The sequence below is a fragment of the Nylanderia fulva genome, unplaced genomic scaffold (assembly GCF_048542155.1).
Source record: "Nylanderia fulva isolate GAGA-0341 unplaced genomic scaffold, ASM4854215v1 Scaffold21, whole genome shotgun sequence".
Classification (NCBI taxonomy): domain Eukaryota; kingdom Metazoa; phylum Arthropoda; class Insecta; order Hymenoptera; family Formicidae; genus Nylanderia; species Nylanderia fulva.
The window spans coordinates 559,311-581,054 of NW_028190275.1; the positions used below are offsets into that span (position 1 = coordinate 559,311).

General features: G+C 28.0%; 2 protein-coding genes across 5 annotated transcripts; both read right to left on the minus strand.

Moving 5' to 3' along the window:
• Positions 1-1,516: 1,516 nt before the first annotated feature.
• LOC114930533 (sorbitol dehydrogenase) lies at positions 1,517-13,952 on the minus strand. 2 transcript variants are annotated; one of them, XR_014924655.1, is made up of 10 exons: positions 13,783-13,952; positions 12,388-12,421; positions 11,402-11,562; positions 11,122-11,285; positions 10,766-10,950; positions 9,909-10,087; positions 9,693-9,814; positions 9,262-9,422; positions 6,895-6,987; positions 1,517-6,806 (listed from the first exon to the last, which is right to left on the minus strand). XR_014924655.1 is itself a non-coding variant. In XM_085482675.1 (8 exons), the coding sequence occupies exons 1-8, from the start codon at positions 13,834-13,836 to the stop codon at positions 9,272-9,274; spliced, it is 1,050 nt and encodes a 349-aa protein (XP_085338801.1). In that variant the 5' UTR covers positions 13,837-13,952; the 3' UTR covers positions 8,629-9,271. The 2 variants fall into 2 exon arrangements, 1 of the variants encoding a protein (XP_085338801.1); XM_085482675.1 differs by lacking the exons at positions 1,517-6,806; positions 6,895-6,987 and having other exon boundaries at positions 8,629-9,422.
• A 120-nt stretch (positions 13,953-14,072) lies between these two features.
• RIOK2 (RIO kinase 2) lies at positions 14,073-17,839 on the minus strand. Of its 3 annotated transcripts, XM_085482674.1 has the most exons (7): positions 17,791-17,839; positions 17,636-17,710; positions 17,228-17,369; positions 16,754-17,132; positions 16,399-16,683; positions 15,680-16,303; positions 14,073-14,270 (listed from the first exon to the last, which is right to left on the minus strand). In XM_085482674.1, exons 2-6 carry the CDS (start codon positions 17,699-17,701, stop codon positions 15,697-15,699), a joined length of 1,479 nt encoding a protein of 492 aa, XP_085338800.1. In that variant the 5' UTR covers positions 17,702-17,710; positions 17,791-17,839; the 3' UTR covers positions 14,073-14,270; positions 15,680-15,696. The 3 variants fall into 3 exon arrangements, with proteins under 3 accessions (XP_085338800.1, XP_085338798.1, XP_085338799.1); XM_085482672.1 differs by having other exon boundaries at positions 17,636-17,832; XM_085482673.1 differs by lacking the exon at positions 14,073-14,270 and having other exon boundaries at positions 14,888-16,303; positions 17,636-17,832.
• Positions 17,840-21,744: the final 3,905 nt, after the last annotated feature.

Here is a 21,744-nt window from a genome sequence, read left to right on the forward strand (position 1 = left end):
AACAAAGGATAGACTAAAACGAGCGTAAAGTCATAACGCCATTCATCAAGTGGAAGACAACCGGCAAACCGTGACAATTAACTTTCACCGAGGCCTTTTTTATCGTACCGCGATATTATTAGACAAGCGGTCAACCCTCGGTGAACATGCGAGGGTGAAAATGTCGCCGTGCACAGATGCGGTAATCCAAATTTAGTGCGATATAAATACAGCAGATTAGAGCGACTGCTCTATTTTTTTATTGTCTCCTTGATCCACGACACGATATACAAAACAAAAAGTTACGACTAAAACGAGTGGATATAATCGTGTTGTATCTCTAATTTCTATTGTGTTAAACGATCGTAAAACAAATTCATAAAATCATAAAATCAATTATTTATCAAAAATCATTCAATTTAAAAGTTGCGAATATTCGCACTTTATATACTTACTTTGATTACACAATTTATTTTATATTAATATATTTCACCAGAATGCAACAACCGCACAAAAAAAATCGATTTGTTTTTAAAATTGTACAACAAATTTATCATAAAAATTGATACGGTATAATAAGATATAATTGAAAAGGAGCAGACAGGAATATTATAAAATAAACAGTATATGTATATACACATTATTAATATTATTGAAATCACATAAGATCTGAAAAAATTTTATTATTAAATTATTACATATTATGTATCGAATTAATATCATATGCAATTATCATAGTCATAATGTGAATAAATTTTTCTATTAATTATTAAATTAATATATTCAACAATTGACGTCCTTCATAGCGTATGATATTCGAGCCGCGTAATTAAATCTGAAGCGCGGGGGCTAATTTCACATTGGCCTTCGCAGATACGTCACTCATTACGATTTAGTAATTGTTCCAGCGCGTAATAACCGCCGGTATCTGTACAGTATTATTGTTTGGTAGGGTGTTATTGCCTGAAACACGTATAACGTAATTACTCTAACGCAATTAGGAACGCCGCGCATTGGTCTGCTTCTTGTCTCTAGAAACGGGCCGCTCTCTCGACACAGATTGAATTAACGAATATTATGAGATAGACGTCAAACCGAAAATCGATACTACTGTCAGCTCAGCTGCGATTATTAAATTCCGTGTGCAATGATCGTTATTGATGAAAAGCAGATTGAAATACATATAGCTGAAATATAGACAGCTTAATAAAAAAAGAATATACAACGACCTCATATTTAATATAAAATTTTCTCGATATCCAAATGTTATATACATATGATATTATATAAAAAGAAATTAATTCGTAAATTAAAAAAAATATTGATTATCTCAACATGCTGTCCATATTTTAAACTTGATGTATTAAAAACTACTTAAAAACTTGATAAATTGATTTATTTTTATGATATATATAAATCTCATTTCTATGCAATACAAAATAAATTTGCATGCTGGATTTTGTGTCTGTAAATTCTTTTTTTTTTAAAGAAAATATTAATTTTATATTAACATAATGATTAAAAGAAGAAAAATATATTTTCAAAAGACAAATATACGATATTTATTCTCTTTTTAAAGAATATATATACATACACTGCTTTTCTCATTTATCGCATTATACAAATGTAATTCACACCTCTGCATCTCCCTGTAGAAATAGAATAAATAATTATATTAAAGAGCTATGTAATGTCCAAAAAGAGTAGAGTCAAAAATCGAAATAGATCCAGTTTTGGAGATCTGCAAATAAAAACTGCAACGACGGTTCATATAAATAACATTTTCTTAAAAATTGATTGTATTGGACATATCTATACATATTATGCACGACATTACAAAGAAATAAAGTAAGAGAACAAAAATCATGCATTTTGAAAATTTTTAATAAGAAAAAATATAGGAGGTTAATTAGACATTTTAATTCTCATTCTCAAATTCCAAGAACAAAACATTATCGAAGTATATAAAAACAGGAAAATATAAAAAACGTAATAAAAATTTTTATTAAAAAAAAGAATTCTATATTAAAAAATGAAACCAATTCGATCTTTAATATTCCTCATTTTAATTCATATTCTTTTACATATTATTTAATGTTTTAAGATGTTTGATCTCGCAATTTGGAATGCATAAATTATAAAACAAGTATATTAATAATAGATTATATACACTGATTATACATTAAATATGCATGATTTTCCATGTACACACACATTAAACACCTTCCCCTGCAACAGATATATTTCAAACACAGGATATTCTACATGCATGCATCCTGCAAGAAAATCGGTTAGGGTATTAGATGACAATTATCCAGGTATTCTTTTCGGTTTTAAGGTTTCTGGCTAGGATCTCTTCGTACTGAACTTAACTTGCAGCTGCCAGACCGCAAGACTGATACCACTATTTCCGCTATTGCCAAAGCACAGCCCTTCTTAAAATGTGAAAAGGCGCACGTGCACGCGAAAAGAAATCGCAAAGTAAAGGTATAAAAAGGTATATAAATACATGCATTAATTTCTGTATGAAAGAAACGATCGACTTTATATAGGATCTGGAAATCACTCTATTCAAACTGTACACGGAGAAAATTTTCTCTTAGAATTTACCCTGAAAATCATGATAATCATGAGCCAATATGTTATTGGAAAAATTTTATAAGAGTTTCTCTGATTAAATATTGAGCACAACAAAAAAATATTAATATGTACATGATAAAATCAATCGAACATATTTTGTTTTATTGCAGTAAACATTTAGTCAGAAAAACTCTTATAAAATTCTTCCAATACCATATTGTTCCACGATTACCATGATTTTCAGGGTGAATTCTAAAAGAAAATTCTTTGTGTAAAAACCATATAATGAGAAGAATAAGAACTTTTACAATATTGAGATACTAATTACTTTGCGATAAGCAATCAAAATTTATAAGAGATTTTAACCAATATTTAATTTTAAAAAATTTAAAAAGGATGACATCAATTCCGAACTTGGTCAAAGAATGTGTTGCTAAGGACAAAAATATATCTTTTAAATTATGCGATTAGAAAGACAACTGCGATTAGAAAATTATACAATAGTGATAGATAAAAAGATTACACATGCCGCTGGAATAAAGTCAAAGAGTCATGCGATGAATAAGACATCCTACTAATTATATAATAAATTACAAAATTTTATCGAATTTTTTTGTGACTTTGTTACATCCTCGAAGCAAATAAAAAAATATCAGAGGTAGTTCAACAGAACAGGTGAATGCTGCGGATGTTTTTGGCAATCGGTTTGCACAGAAGCTTCTTACTATATGTATATATATATATATATATATATATATATATATATATATATATATTATTAGGTAACAAACAACAAAACACACACGCACACCATTCTCGCAAGTCAATCCAATTGAACAGACTCAAAAGCGAACAGCCAACGGGCAAACACGAGCGATCGGTTATCGAAGCGATTAAACGTATATACAATATATATACGTATATAGCGCCGTGTCTATCTATCTATATATCCCGGTCGTGCAAATATGCACGGACAAACTCGGAAGCCGCGCTTCCAACAAGGAAACACCAACCACGTCGACGTGACGAACGTTCGTATGCACAACCGGCGCCGCTGCTCTCGTGGGAAATGCCGTCAATTATATTTGCGGCATGACGAGTGGCCACGGACAAGCGCGCAAGGTACGCCCGGAGTTCCCGGACGAGCGAGAACGGCGAGTCCCCGCCGTCATCCTCCTCTTGCCGAACCTGCTCTTGTTTGCACCAGCACTCTAATTAATTATCCGCCGTCTCCGATAATGTAACGCCGCGCGCGAGGCGCGTTCCTGCTCTACGAATATCCGAAATTACGACCGTTCCTACTAGCGACAGCAGAAAATTTTACACGCGTGACTCTGTAACTTTCGAAACGAATGGCTGCTTTTTTTAGCGAAATTTGCCACGGTCCTGCATTTGCGATTGACGAAAAACTTGCGTTTTTTGCAAACAATCTCAACAGTAAATACATTAGTATATCATGGAATTAAAATATTTAAAAAATATTTCGAGAAATATAATGTTAATTAATCAGAAATATTAATATATAAGACAATTTATTATTATCGAGCAAAACTTTTACATGTCAGATTTTTTATTAGAATCTGTATTAAATCTACTGTAAAATTAATTTGAAAACAAATATTTATCTGTATTTTTAAAGACTATTAGTTTCTTTGTAATTAAAATTTGTTTTTGATTTTAAATATTACATATCTTTATAGAATTGAGCAAGTTGTGTTGCTCGATTCTAACTATAAAATATTTAATATAGAGAAAACACAATAAAGTTTAATTAAATAAAATTAGTCTTTAAAAATACAGATAAGTAATAAATATTTGTTTTCAAATTAATTTTCACAGTGACTATAACTTTATAATTGCATTTTAAATTCGCCAAAATATATTTAATCAAGTAAAAATTTACACGTATGAGATAACGACGGCAAAATAATAATCTTTCAATAAAATTCCACATTGAGAATTCATTGAATAATATTCTTAATAAAATCGTATTCAATAGTGAAAAAATCTTGCGCAAACTCTAATAGTAAAATTGAATTTAAAAATTTGCTATTACCTATTCATATTTAGATACATTTATTTGATTGATAGAATAGTAAAATCATTGTGTATTTATTTTTTAATTGAAATAAAACAGAACTATCTTGAAATAAAATATTATCAAAATAAACTGCATGATATTACTGTTCTTAAAGAACAGAATCGAAAAGAAATAAAAGTTATTCGATATTTCCTACTGTCCTAATTTTCCAACGACAAACGGCACGTGCAAGCTCAACGCATGAAAGTTATATGTTGACGCTCATTCACCGGATGCACAAATACTCGTCGAGCACCACTTGGTAACGCGGGGAGCTAATAAAAGAAGTCGCGCTGTTCCATTATCAAAGCTTTCTAAGGGTTTGCAGCTAACTGCTTGTCTAGATGGGCGCGTGACCCCGCCAAGCCCTTCTTATTACACTCATATAAGCACAGATGATCAAAGATGAACAATCCACCTTCATGCATATAATATATAACAACAACTCGCATGCAAAATTATGTATTAGATCATTCTCTCCCTCATCTTTCCGATATTTGCAAAATGTAATTGTCAAAATGATTAAATAATTAATAATCAATTAAATTAAGACAATAACGTTCATTTTTTTATATGTGATGGTGTATGTGTATGATAAAGAATTACTATAATTTTAGAATCTCAAAAAAATTATTTAATTTTTAAATCACTTACTAAAAATAATAAGTATAATAATAATAATTAATTTAACAATGATTACTTAAATTTTTCTATCGTTTTGTAGTAATTGCAAATAATTTCTAATTAATATATATCTCACATAAAATTCACGTAAAATTAAAATTGTATATATTTGAAAATATTAATCTTACTTTTATTTAACACAAAAAAAATCAGCTAATAATCTTTTAATTAATTGCTCATTACTGTGTATGTGATGTATGTTTATCTCTTATATATAATTATTATATTTATTTAATCGTCCAGTTTGTTGTTAACTAAATTGACTTTAAGACTGCAAGGATTAACGATATATGTACTTGACAGTTTACTCGAGTATATCTAAAGAACTATATGGGGCATAGATCTGAAGTATGTACTCGGTAACGTAGAAGGCTAATAGAAGAAGTCACGCAGTGCTATTGTTAGTAGACAATGCTGCAGATGGTTAAAATGATTCTCATCTCCCTATGTTCGCTGCTCAATGCGAGTGCGCGAAGCCACTTAATGCGTTTTGTACGCGTTATATTTCAGTGTGAATTGCCATTTGATAGCAAATCAAAGTATTTTATCACAATAAAAATGTAGATTACATATATTATTTAATTAGGTACTCACCAAGCCTGATATCAGACAGTTTTCTATATTCATTATCAGTAAGATATAAAATTATATAAAATAACACGATTTATCGAAGTATTCTATAAAATGTGCGATAGTTTTTAGTAAAATCGTAAGATTCTAATTAATTTTATTTTTTAACTGCTTATATTTTCTTAGATAAACATAATTTTCTTAGCAGGAGCACTTTTAGAATATAAGCTCTATTTTAATGTTTACTATATTCTCATTAATTTTACATAAAAAATACTTAGTTTCGTTACACATAATTTTATATAATAAACAAATTATTTTTATATCCAAATATACTGATAATGAAAAATTAGTCTGATTGCCAATTATATTGTACAATATATATATATATTAAAACATTTTAAACAAATTTTACATATTGCCAAGCAACATACATAAAAACATGCAAAAAAAAGCATTATTAACAGTACCAAGATATTTTTAGTAGTTTTATATTCTACATACAATTGTAAAAATTGATGATGTTACTTTGCATTTAAGAAAATTTCGTATTTAATATAATTTTGCATTTAATAAAATGTTACATTTATTTAATAAAATTTAATAAAATTATTTTTACATATATGTATACATTATATTATATACTAAAATATTTTTTTCAATATTTAATTAAAGTTTTTAACTTCTAATTTTTTTCATTTCTTTATAAAGAAAAAGATAATAAAAACGTTTTAATATTAATAGTAAATGCACATAATATGGCTTTTTTATTCTTGGTAATGTTAAAATTAAAACTATTTTGTGGGCTTACATTTAATAGATGTTTTCTCCATTTCCTCTCATATTGCAACACATATAGAAACAATTCTACAAGGAAGTTCTATCCTTAAATTCCCTCGCTGTGTGTTGTTGCCTGTAACAATGCAAATAACCAACACTTTTAATAAATATATTGATATATGTAAATATATTAATATATATTTATCTAAACTATAATTTACTTAGAAATTATTCTCCTGTTATTGTAATATATTCTTCTGCTGTGTCATGAAAAAACTTTGTCATACAACTTTGTGAACTGTACAGCTTTCAACCTGGAATAATTAATATTTGCATTTATTAGATAAGAGAATGTTATATTTATAACTAAAAAGTAATATAATAAATAATACAATAATATAACATAATCAAGAAAATTTTTTTAAGATAAGATCAAATATATAATTAACACATTTGTCGAAATACTGTGTACATTTTTAATCTTATTACAATTTATTTTATCATTCAATTTGTGAGGTTAATTTCGTCGCAACAGATGCGATAACATCTTAAAGTTATCTGAATTCATATTTCGTTTATATTAATATAACACGAATTTCTTGTAAATAAAATGTATTGTTAAACAAACTATTGTCAAACCAAAGTTTTTTAGTCAAATTAATGCAAATTTTATGTCACACATTCAGATCATAAATTGTATTCATAAAATGCTCGTTTACGATGTTAGTTCAGTGAATCATAACTTCTAACATAACATCGTGTAATTAACATCTGAATGTACAAATGAATATATATAACTTACAATTATGTAAAATAACTCGTTGCTTAAGTATTTAACTGCGGCAAATGATAAATCCAAACAACACACGAAAATTGCGCGGGATACATATGGCTACTAAAAATGGCGACATCGAAACGTCATGATTACGTCATGGTACGTCATGATCACGTGACATTCAAAAAGTAGATATCGACAAGTTTCGCGCTTTTTTGAAACTTTATTTTTATGGTAGAAAGAGAGAGACAAAGAATATCAATGCAATATTACTTGAAATCCGCAGTCTTAGAGACAAAAAATGATCGATATAACATATTCTAGAGCTATGATATATACATACATTGACGAGGATTATGCTCCATCGCATATTTGATGCACCTTGACGAAAAAAACGAGGGGAAATATGTACGATGAGCCATCCCGGCACTGAGAGACACGGATCGTCGAAACAAATATCGTGATATTAACATATAACAATGATTTTACGCGATATTTATATCACTGTGGATAACTAATGCTTAATGAAAGCATATTCACAATACTTTATGGCGCACAGGATTTATTTTTATGTAATAAAAACACGAAAACTACGCAACGATTCGAAGGTGACTCCGTGTCTCGTCGCGTCGCAATCACAAATGATGAAGTGACGCGATTGGTTGGGTGACGTAGTTCAAGACGCGACGCCGCGAATTTCAAAAATCAAATATGGCGAATCAATAATTGTAATAAAATAATAAATACGCATTTAGTTATTATTTCTTTAGAAAAGAAGATGAAGAAAATAACAATACAATAATTATAAAAAATGCAACAAAAATAATATTTAAATTATTTGACAGGAGTAAAATTTGGCGTTTTTTTTAAATTAATTATTGAAATTATTGAATAAAATCAGAAATTACGAAAGAGCATAATAACTGTAAAATAATTAAAGCGAATTAAAATTATTGAAGCAGAGAAATATTAAATTCTATAAATATTGAATCTATGAATCTGTATCTATTAAATATACAATTTAAAAATTATTACAATATAACTTTCGTGAAAAACACATTTCGAGGATGTAAAAAAAATAAAAATGTCATTATATATAAATATATATATATATATATGTATATTTTTTTATAATATATAATATATGTATATATTTATTTATAATATTGCATATATAAAGTATTTTTTAACGTCATATATATTGAGATATGTAAAATATATACTTGTTTCAAAAAATGCAATTAGAATGAAACTTTATTGCTTATCTAAAATATATTGTTATTTTGAAAAATATCAACAAACGTGAATATTGTCGTCACTGAAATTTATCAGTCGTTTCGAGTGATACATTTCCATTCTTTTGAGCCATTGTACGTATATACAATAACGCAGTAAACATATGCGATTTGTGTATAACGATATTCAACTATGCTTTTTACATCAAAGACTGATAATCGAATAAGATGCATGACGTATAAATTAGCATTTCACGGGGTATTATACTAGAGTGCTAAACGAGATAAAACGATAAAAATTGATGGAATATTAAAAAAGATATTACTTCAAAATCTCAATTCATGTCAACACGTATTCATACGTATATTTATATACTTTTATACAATTTTTTTATAATTATACTTGCATATTTTAAGCTATAATATAATTATTGTATTAAAAGTATAGAAATATAGAAAATAATAAAATAGACTTAATATGTTACTAAAATTACTTTGCATAGTAAAGAATCACTCAAATTTTTTACAAGAGACCATAATTAATTTGAAATTTGTATATTTTATATTCAAAATCTTACCATGATTCATCTAATTACAATGAATCATAACTTTAATAACATCGCCTCCAGCTTTACTAGTCTCGAATGCTTGCTTGGTGTCCTCTATTTTATAATTGTGAGTGATCAATGGCATTACATTTACCTTGCCAGATGCGACAAGATTCAATGCGTCGTTATAGCTGCAAATGGAAAAAAATTACACATAAACGTTTTATTAAATATAATATTAAGCTAATTTGTCTGTATCTCTCTCTGAGGAGTAAATTGATTTTAAACTAAATTATGGTATACATTATAATTCTTAACTATTAATTTTTGAAACAGCTACATATTATAATAATTAATTTAATTATTTAAGATAATATTCTATCACTATTTAATTGGGTGCAGTTTCAAAATGTCATTATATTTAATTTATAATCCATTGTCATTAACTGATAGGAACTTACTCATTTACATATCGGAAGATACCCCTAATATCAACTTCCCTGACCAAAGCATTTATTAATGGAATTTGTACCTCTGGAGCACCCAATCCCACTATTGTCGCGATTCCACCAGATTTCGTTGCCTAATAATATAAAAATTATTTATGTTATATTTAAATATTTAAGTATATAATATATAAATATATTATAAAGAGATATATACGTTTCGAGACTTACAAGAATTGCTAAACGAATCGAAGCTTGGGCACCAGAAGCGTCTATTGTTCTATCAGGTTCATCACCAAAGATTGCATGAATGTCAGCTACTACATCCTTTTCTGATTTATCCTTTTGCAACAGATATGTGTCGTCAGCGCCGAGTTTCTTCGCTATCTTCAGTCTACTTTCTACAATATCTATAAGTATAAATCACACCTATTTACATATCATTTACAATTTCTATAGACTTACATTTAGAATTCATCGAAAGAAAACTTGTGTTACTTATAGAATATATTGTGTTATCTACACAAAAGATGGAAATATATTAGAAACAAATTTTTTTTTAAAAGGTATTCTACGCTTTTGAATGTACAATTCAAATAGAAAAATAGCTACTACACGATATGCGACACATTGTACATGATCTCGACAATGCCTGTCCTTATTCCACAGATAGCATCGGTAGCGCTAAGTGCAACCTTGACGACTTATCTCACATCAATTGCATAATGTTCATATCTCAAATGCACAATATAGATTTTTTTTCTCTGTCACTTGATAATTATGCGTAACTTAATAAAGTATTTATTATCTATAAATAAATTACAATATACACACAAAATTTTATTATCATTACTAACATGATCACTATAGAACTTTGTTCAAGAAAAAAAAATGTGAAGGCACATATTTTTTCACATACATTTATATATTTGCCAATCTATTATTTCGCGCTTTTCTTAATGGTTTACGAGGATTATTTAAATCACAATAGTACATAACTTTTGTAATTAATTAAAAGATACAATAAAAAATTATCTACATTGAGCATTTCTTTCTTCTGTTTAAAATTTTATTTTTTAAACACATACCCGTTAGAACTATTTTATTTGCACCCATGGCTTTGGCGACCAACAATGTGACCAAGCCGATCGGACCAGCTCCCAGAATTAATACATTAGAACTGATACCGATTTCGGCACGTTTGCAAGTACGAACTCCCACTGCCAACGGCTCTAAAAGCGCTCCTTCCTCTAAACTCATGTGATCGGGCAATCTGTTACATAATTAATTTTTGTTAATTTACAAAATTTTTTATAAATTAAATTACATATAAAATATTAAAAAAGTTATTTAAGAACTGCTTGCGTGTTTAGCATGTTATATGTTTTGCGTATTACTAGTTTTACATATAAATTTATGTTAACAAAATATATAATTAGCTCACTTGAAGCAAAAATCAGCCGCATGTTTGTAAAAACGTCTCAGGGTGCCATGCACAGGCGGAGTCGCGCAAAACACTACATCCTTGCACAGATTATAACGTCCCTCCTTGCAAAAGTTACACATTCTGCAGGGCACACCGGGTTCAATGGCAACGCGGTCACCAACCTGCACAAGAAATGAAAAATGTGTATAAGAGTATATTTTATACGAGAATAACATGAACATACACAAATTCTTCTAACAGTGTGGTTCAATCGAATTTAATAAAAACATATACATACCTTCAAATTTGTGACATTTTTCCCAAGTTTGGCAACAGTCCCAGAAGACTCATGACCGATGATCATGGGTTTCTTTACAATAAAATCACCAATCCTTCCATTAACAAGATAATGAACATCTGATCCACAAATTCCTACACATCCCATTTCCAAAAGCACCTCTGCAAAAAAATAATACGTTAATTCTATCTTGCCAATAATACATTTTTTATCTTATTATATTAGTCATATTCTTTAAGTTTTATTATACATATAATGTACGTAGAGATATTTCCTTTTTATTATTACTTTAAAATGTATCTAATTTAAATAAATTAATTAAAATAAATTTAAATATATATATGATTTCCCAATCTATTAAAATGTATAAATAAATTAAAACTATAACAATCGCTTTTTCTATCAACTATCTAGTATTATGATATAATTAAATTTTATTCTAATTAGATGTTTTAGTTTCTTATTTTTCACATAATTTTATCTTCTATCTATCTAAAAATAAGTGTCTAAAAAGATAACATATCTTTTTAATTAATTAAGCTCCAAGTGTATACGTATAAAGATCCAATATTTAGTAGTAGAATTTAAAGTAGAAATTAATTCTCTTAACTTGACATACAATGTGTACATATCTAGAACAGCGTCACATATTACTTTGATGAGCGTCATCGCACACTTAATGTTAATAGCACTTAATGTAAATTGATTCATACCAAGAAGTTATGCAACGCTGGAATTAAATGTTCTTTTTTCCTATATTAAACGAATATAAAATAGACTTTCACACGTGCGCAATTTTCTCTTAAAACAAATTTTTTTATATTGTTTGTGAAAATAATATAATTACATTGGTTGATTACATTTTTTAGCAATACATTTGTTTCATCAATGTAGTAATACATTAATATTTTCTTTGCAATATATTTATCTTATCATAATGTATTACAAAATATATTGATAGTAAATAGGAAAATAATGTTTCTCACCATTATCTCCTGGTTCTTCGATACTCGTGTTCTCCTAGAAGAAAAAAGATTAATCTTATTTAGATTTAATCAGAAATATGTTTATATAATGATAAAAAGATAACGAAAGATATAGTAAAGAGATATAGTAACAATTCTAATCTTCAAGAATTTGATTTAAGATTCTCTATAATCTTTTCTTTTTTGTTGAGGAAAAATTGTTATAATAGGAAAAATTGTTATAATAATTAAAAAAGAAAAATTATTATTTAATGTGAATGTTTAAATAATTTTAAAGTCCATTCATTATGTTAAATGCAATCAATTTACAAAATTACTGTAGTTTTTTTTACTTAAGAATCAACATGTAATCGCAACAATGATAATTTAAACATTAAAAATCCGAATAACATAATAAATCTCAATAAGTTATCAGTGGTCATTATCTAATATTCGTGTTATGAAAATATAAATAAACTTATCTGTAGCTTCTCTGTTTTTAACAAAAATAAGTAATTATCTATGATGGTGCATTATTTTTATCTTAAAAGATTCGTACATTTAAAATAAATTTTTAATATTCAATTTTTCCCCAAAAAAAACTTATTATTTTTTACGTATATATTAAATTATTCTGTATATATTAATATATAAAAAATAGTTTAACATTTTACAATAGTTTGAGAACAATATTAACATAAACAAGATCGAACTAAAATTAATGTAGCTCCCTAGATCAAATAAATCAATTTTAATATCGATTAAAAAAATTTATGACCTAATGGTTCAAAGAGCAAATATATAAAATCGATTATATATGAAATTTAATATTGATTTTAACAGTACTTTGGTATTTATTATTATAATCTTTTGCTGATGCTGATATATAATCAAAACAAATGTTATTATTTTTTACTTAATATATGTCTTTTTAGCTATATTATTTCGGCATTTAAAAACAAATAAACATATATCCGAACATTCTAAGAAAAAAACTCCTAAGAAAATATAAAAATATATATATAATATATAAGAATTCTGTTAATTTTAGATCGTGAATAAGCGCGAATAAATACTACAAAAATTGCAAATTTAATCAGATAATAATCAAATGGAAATCACATATCATGATCTTATAATATCTATTAATATTATATCTACATTATAAAAATTGTAATTATGTGTTGATTAATTATATGGAGTGGAAATAGAACTATCAATTTTTAAGCTATTGATAAAATATAATTTATTGATGACCTTTTGACGAGGCATTTTGCGCTAATTTTTATTTGGATATCAGTAGATCTAATAAAATAGTCAACAAAAATTTGAAGCTTGAACAAAATTACAAGGATAATGTCAAGCATGAGCAGACGCAGTAGTGCAAGCTTATCATCTGCTTCTACAAGTACTAACCAGGCGTATATCATTGATGCCGTACAATATAGCACTGAGATTGTTCTTAGCCATGGTTTAAGAATTTAAAGAAAAAAAAAGAAATCACTGTAACGAGGTGCAACTTATCGTTGGGAAAGCTTCACGCTTCCAAATATTTTGATAAGCACAGAACGAATGGAACGAAGAGACTCAATGCTCAGGAGAGAACTCGCTGCTATATATACACGCGTCGCAGTTATACGTGTATATGTCTTGCGCTATCACCATGACCTTATTATTGCCTATTAAGCTGTTTTCTTCACTTCTCCACTATCAACAACGTGCATCCTTTAGGTAGATGCGAATTTAACGAACTGTCCAATTTGTCCATATTTCGCAACTGCACCATTGGCGTCGTGGAGACACGTTATTTTGCCGGAACTAGTAAAATCGATCGGCGCACCGTATATTGCAATTTGGCCTTTCCATTCTGCTATCAATGAGCTCTATGTTCGCAGGGACGTGTGCTATGTTTGCAAAGTAAAGTGACATAATATAATACATATATCAAGAAATATAAAACACAATATATATACCATGAAATATAAAACACAAGCTATGAATTATATTTTCATATTCATATACTTGAGATTAAATTGTCACTTTTTGAAGTACAACAAATAATATTTGAAATTTCTTTTGTAATTTAGAATTTTTTTAATTTTATAAATATGTTTTCTATTAATTTTTTAATTACATTAATAATATATTTAGAAAGAATACATTATTTAAAAATTATGCTCATTTATTCGACATTTTAAGAGAAGGCATTTCGTTAGATTTTGCTTGGAAATGAGTAAAAAAGAAATCGAAAAATATAATTAAACAAGTGCCTTATAAATGTCATACATGAGAGAAATATAATATAATATAATATAATGTAATGTGTTTGCTTAAAATATGAGAATTTTGAGTCCAGGAATGATGAGATTTATTTTAACATATGAGAAATGTCTGGTTTTCTAAAATTTCTATGTGTAGCTTAGCAATATCTTAGCATATATTCAAAGACGTAAAAAGTCTCTCATTAAAATTCATATTAACAATATGTTCAAGGTAAAACTGTTCATTAATAATGTATAGATCTTATATACGTTCAATTTATGGATCGGATTTACACGCAGTATTGAATAGTAGACAAATCAAAATACCATTTTCTATTCGTTGTTTCGATAATACATATTCTGTAATTAAGTGCTAATCATATCATATAAATATTATTAAGTTGTGTACAATTAAAATGAAAAACGGATTGGATATTCCTGAGAAAATTACTTTTCATACAGAATTATTTTCCTACAAGGTGAGAAATATTCGATATTAATATAAATGCTTTTTTAAGTTTTTACAAATATACATCTTACTATCTCTTATCTTATCTGTATTCAAATTTTTTTAAATTTGCGAAAAACAAGTATGACGTAAAATCATGTTTGTTATTATATAACTTATAATCACACCACATAGCACACACAAAAGATAACAGCAATGGGTATAAAAATGGAAACACATATGCAAAGAAATCATGATACTGAAGTTTGCATTATTGGAATGCAACGATTTTAATTTTTCAAAGAAACTTGTATAGTATAACAGACAAGATTTACTTGCATGATTAGTGTTAAGATTCCGCAAAAACATAATGAAACAGATGACAATAATGTGTCACCCTTGGAATAACCATGCAAGTAAATCTTGTCTATTATAGACTGCACAAGTTTTTTTGAAAAATTTAAATTGTTGTATTCCAACGATGCAAACTTCAGTGTCATAAAAAATCATTTGTATTCGCGAATTTGTATTTGTATCAAATTATTACCAAAATATATTTTTAATTAGAATTACTTTTATATTATATCTATGATAAGCAACTTACACTGTATGACTAGTGCTTCACTCCAAACCCCAAATTCCTGTTAATTCCTGTTTAATTGTATCTCTATTTTCCCTTCGTGTCCTTGTTACTGCACTCGCTTCTCTTTTAACGAGTAACCTCTTTGATTGGCTCTTCTTTTCGCGATTAGCAAGCGCGGCTTTTACTCTCTTTTTTATTACTTCTGGTGCAATTGTAGCAGCTGTTGATACACTCCGTATACTTTGTACATCATCATAATCATTAATATGTGCTATTTCGTCTTCTGCATTTGATGATAAGTCAAATAATGCATGTTCATTATTTACTTTACATTTATTTTCTGAATTATCTTGTTTTTGAGAATATATTGTTGTAGATATTTCCTCCAAACGTTCATTATTTTGTATCGCTTCTTTATTGTGTGTAAAAACAAATTCTTCTTTTTTAGGAATTTCAGATTCAAGCTGTAAATTATTTACTTGATCTTCTAAATTTTCAGCATTTTTAATGCAATCCTTGTACGTTTCTTCTTCAGTATCTTCTTCGTTGTCATCATCTGTTATGGTTAATTCTTTTAAGAGATCTTTTTGCATTTGTTTCATTAAACCGCTAGCTTTAACTTCAGCATCTATACAATCCTCACGTCTGAAAGAAATCAAATTTCATTATTAAATTAATAAAATTTAATAAGATGCAAAATAGCATAACTAAAGAATATATATAATTTGTGTGCTACTTACAATACATCTTGGAAAGTTGGGTACAGTTCACTCACATATCCAAAACGTCTTTTAAAAAAATCACGAATGCAATTTACATCTCTTTGAAAATATTCTTCTGCATTCTCATGTTCTGTAGAAACCATTTGTGGAAAATCAATAATAACTGGCTTGCCATCATTTTTAATCATTATGTTAAATTCATTAAAATCTCCATGTATAACACCATGATTTGCCAGTCTAACAATTAAATCCATGAGTTCATCATACAATGTTTCCACATTGTTTACTTCATGTACGTTACATCTGTAAACAAGACATATTGTAAGCAGTATAAAACTATATAATATGCAGGGAATATTATTGACAAACATACAGAGGTCCACCTTCAACCAGCTCCATTATAACACAATGCCTGTTAAAATCAATTGGCTTTGGCACAGGAAAACCTCTATCCAAGAGTACTTTCATATAGGCAAATTCTCTAGTTGCTGAAAGTCTTGATAGATATAACCAAGATGCGGATTGCCTGTGCTGATGATAGTCTCTCTTTCCCTTAATATTTCGGAAGCACGTTCTACCTAATCTATGTAATTTTAAACAAAGAGAAGTCCCCTCATCATTGGCAACGATATAGATATTAGATTCCTTGCCAACACCAATCTGATTACCAAAAGAAGAAATTGTTCCTCTTTGTGTTAAGACTTTCAAAGCCAAGTAATCATAACCAGCATTTGTCAAGCGAAAACCATCATCTAAAAATTCATTAAAATTTATTTTATTAAACATGTTTTAAATGCATTTTTAATCAAATTTATAGTCACATGCAACCAGTTTTCAATTATCTTACATCGTATTCCTCGTTCGTAGCTGAGCAACTTGTGCTTGCATAACTCACTCAACAGTTTCTGAACACCACCGTAACGCAGATTCGCTATTTTCGCAGCAAGTAATCCAGGTACGAGTTCGTGATTCTTCGAGCATATTTCAATCTAAAAATGATTGGATATTTAGTTTAGATTTAATGTTCATATTCTGATTGTAAATGGAATATACTCAATCAATGACTGAAAAAAAATTGAAAAGTTAAGATCATTGTGCAATGAAAAATGTACTAAATTTTATTAAATAAAAAAGTAATTTTGCATATTCTTCAAAAAAAAAGTAACACAAAAATAGATTTGTTAAACAGTTTGTAATATTTTATAAAAAGAAAATACAAGTTCAAAAATCCTATTATAGGTTAAGAAATACATACCGCTGTTAAAACACGAAAATCTTCTGATGTCAAATATCGCAACAATTTAACATCCAATTTTCCCATGTTTTGCTGCTAAAGAAATTACAAAGAAACTATAAATTTAAGCTTTTTACGATATTTTTCTCTTGCAATTAGATTCTTGTGCACGCTACCTACTACTTCAGCTACTATTTACAGAGAATTGATGTCGAAAATCATAAAGTCCTATTCCCAACAATTTACATGATATACATGACAGAACAATCGACCAATCGCGTGCATGGACGTTCACAGTAAGGCCGGCGTCCCATGAAGCGGATTACGCGGAAGCGGTGTCATATCATGGTTTAAATGGTTTATGACTATTTATGTTCAAGACTTCCCATACAGCACAGATTATTGCAAATATATTGCAGCAACGTTGCAATGTTGCAAGTTGCAATGCAACATTATAAAGACATTGCAGAGATATAAGTGCACAAAATTCCAGCACACTTGTAGCAACATGACATTAATATTTCGGAAATATTGCATGTAATCCAAATTCTATAATTTATATATTGTAATATATATGAATTAAGGGTCGGCAGTACACCCAGGCAAACTCCGAATTGATATTGGAGACCTCGTGCGGTGACAACGCGAAACTCCGGTTTCAGTGTTGCCAACGCCGAGAAACCAATTCTCGGGTTTTATGTAGTGGTGTATGTCTGTACACGTACATACACCAACTGCATCGCTCACGCGGACGCACGTAAGAGAGACAAGGACCGATAATCACGTGTTCTCCTTGTTCATCTACCGTGCCGGTATACGCGAGATGCCGCCTGAAAATGCTTTCTGGCCTTCCGTAGCAGAAAGCAGTAACGTAGCAAGACTAATAAGCACCCACTTTTTGGAAGTATATATGGTTATGCACATATGTGCATAACGTATATATATAACATATATATATATATATATATATATATATATATATATTATATAAGGGATATGTTGATTATATTCTTGATTTCTTTTTGATTATTGATGCTATTGTATAATTTGCTCCAAATACTTATAACGTGAAAGAACGTTGAGTAATGTATAATCAATGCAAGGATGTTCAGTATATCATCCAGTATATAAATTAGAGTTCAATTATATCAATATCAATTTTTTTATAATATATATATATATATATTAGAATATAGAAAAATGATAAAAAAATATATTTCGGCGATTTAAAAATTTTTTAATATATTGAAAATATTTTTACTACATACACTATATATAAGTGTAAAATAATTCAGAAAATAAATTTAATAAAAATCTACATACCAGCTGTGTGCATGTGTGCAATTGATTTATTACTTGAAATTTATTTACGGAATTATTTTGCATTTATATATTTATAGTATGTGTAGTTGTAAAATGATTAAAATATTTTCAATATCAAATTTTTAAGTTTATCGCCTATATAAAAAATATATTTCTATGATTTTCTATATTCCAATATATTATAAAAAAATTGATATTGATATATTTGAACTCAAGTTTTTTACGTGATTAAATATTCTTGCATTGAGCCATCATACGTTACTCGTAAGTTCTTTCACGTCATAAGTACTTATGTAGCAGAGAGAAAGAAATGAGAGTTATACAATGTAACATCAATAATCTTATATATTATAATCTTATATATTATATATATAATATTTCATTTATTTATAAAATACATTTTATAAATAAGTAAAATATTATACAGACAATGTACAAGATGTTCAGTTTGTGCCATAACAAGCTTCAATCAATAATTATTACTCCAATGAGTATAATTCACAATAATTTTTATATAATATAATAAATATTTGAATATATAAAAATATTTTTAAAAATTTGTTTTAAAAATTAATTGAAAAAGAATATTTAAAATATTTTTTTATATTTAAAATATTCTTTTCCTCAATTAATCTTAAAAAAAATATTTTTAAATATTTAAAAATATTTAAAAATACTATATATTATATAAAAATAATTGTTGATTATTATATTGGATTATTAATTGAATGAAGCTAGAGCTTTTAATATGGCTTTTAATACTGCTTGACAAGGAGAGAGCATCATTCCATCTTTGTCTCTCTTACATCGCATATGTAGTAGCGTCCATGTAGGTACAAACACTAAAAAATATTAAATTTAATTTTTTTATTGTTTTGAATAATTTTATCATTAATATACTTATTTTCAGAACTATTTCAATTTTTATTTCATACTTATGTTTATATAAATTATAAATTAAAAACATATCAAAAATGTAATACATATTAATAAAATGCAAATACATATAGAAAATTAATTATAAAATGTCATCTTACAATAGTTTTTATTTTTGTTCTTTATTTACATATGCATACATATACAAAAAAATAGAAATAATATGATAGCCTTTTTGCTGACATTATCTCTCAATATTTGCATCCGTGTGCTCACGTATTAGTGTTTGTACCTACATGGACGCTACTACATATGCGATGTAAGAGAGACAAAGATGGAATGATGCTCTCTCCTTGTCAAGCAGTCAGCATGTTACCACAGAAATTTCCCCTGCTCCTTATGAATCTAGTGAGAATCTTATCGTCCAGATATTTCATAAAATAAGTGACATAACTTCGTGAATTTTTTTTTAATATATTCTTTATATAATAAAGCAGTCCTCTAAAAGGCCGGATTTTACATTTTCGCTCTTAAAAATTTATAATAAATAAAATACGGACTCGCGGCTAACCCAACCTTACCCGTTCCTAGCTGTGCATTCCCCCAAGTTTATTAAAAATTTTTATTTTTATCTTTTTTTCATAAAATAGCTCTTTAGAGGACTACAAATGAGCTTACTGATTAAGAATATCCTAAATTTAATAAGATTCATTCAATATTTTCGCTAATATCTGGAAAATAAGAATCCGTAATTCCCGGCCGGCCGATAGGCGTCTCCACCATGTCGCCTGCCGACCCTTAACTACAACGTATTTTCATTAATGATTTATTTACATTTATATACCTGTATATGCAACATTAGTTTATGGTTGCAATAACAATACATTATTGCAAACTCATAACATATTGCAATATTGTTGTAATATTTTGTTGCAATCTTCCAAAAAGCGGACATTTTAACATTGCTGCAATTCAACAGCAATGATGTAGCAACATTTTGAGTGAATTTGCAATATTGCAATATTGCGGTGAAAGATTGTTGTAATGTTTTTGCAATCTTTCGGTGCTGTATGGGTTTGCAATGTTGAAAAGAAAACCCATACAGCACCGATAGATTGCAAAAACATTACAACAATCTTTCACCGCAATATTGCAATATTGCAAATTCACTGCAAAATGTTGCTACATCATTGCTGTTGAATTGCAGCAATGTTAAAATGTCCGCTTTTTGGAAGATTGCAACAAAATATTACAACAATATTGCAATGTTATGAATTTGCAATAATGCATTGTTATTGCAACCATAAACTAATGTTGCATATACAGGTATATAAATGTAAATAAATCATTAATGAAAATACGTTGTAATTAATTTATATATATTACAATATATAAATTATAGAATTTGGATTACATGCAATATTTCCGAAATATTAATGTCATGTTGCTACAAATGTGCTGGAATTTTGTGCACCTATATCTCTGCAATGTCTTTATAATGTTGCATTGCAACTTGCAACATTGCAACGTTGCTGCAATATAATTGCAATAATCTGTGCTGTATGGGACATGAGGCTATATATAAAAGCAAAATATAAGAGTAAAATTGCGTTTTGCATGCTTCAATGCATTTATTGTTATCGCACAACATTATATTGCTTAATTTATAATTAAAGTCATGATGTAATTACATTTTATTACATCATGATTAAAGTAAAAACAAATATATTCTAGGTTTGTTCTTTATTGTTGCACTAGTGAACTAATGCAAATTGGTGCAGTAAATAAAGGCTCTTGCACAATGCCAGGAAACAGGCAATAGAAATAAGAAATAGAAAATATCAACCAATCGAAAAAGAAGATAGATATTAGATATATTCTCTGCTTCTATTGGTGGATATTTTCTATTTTTTTGATAGTCGATAAAGATT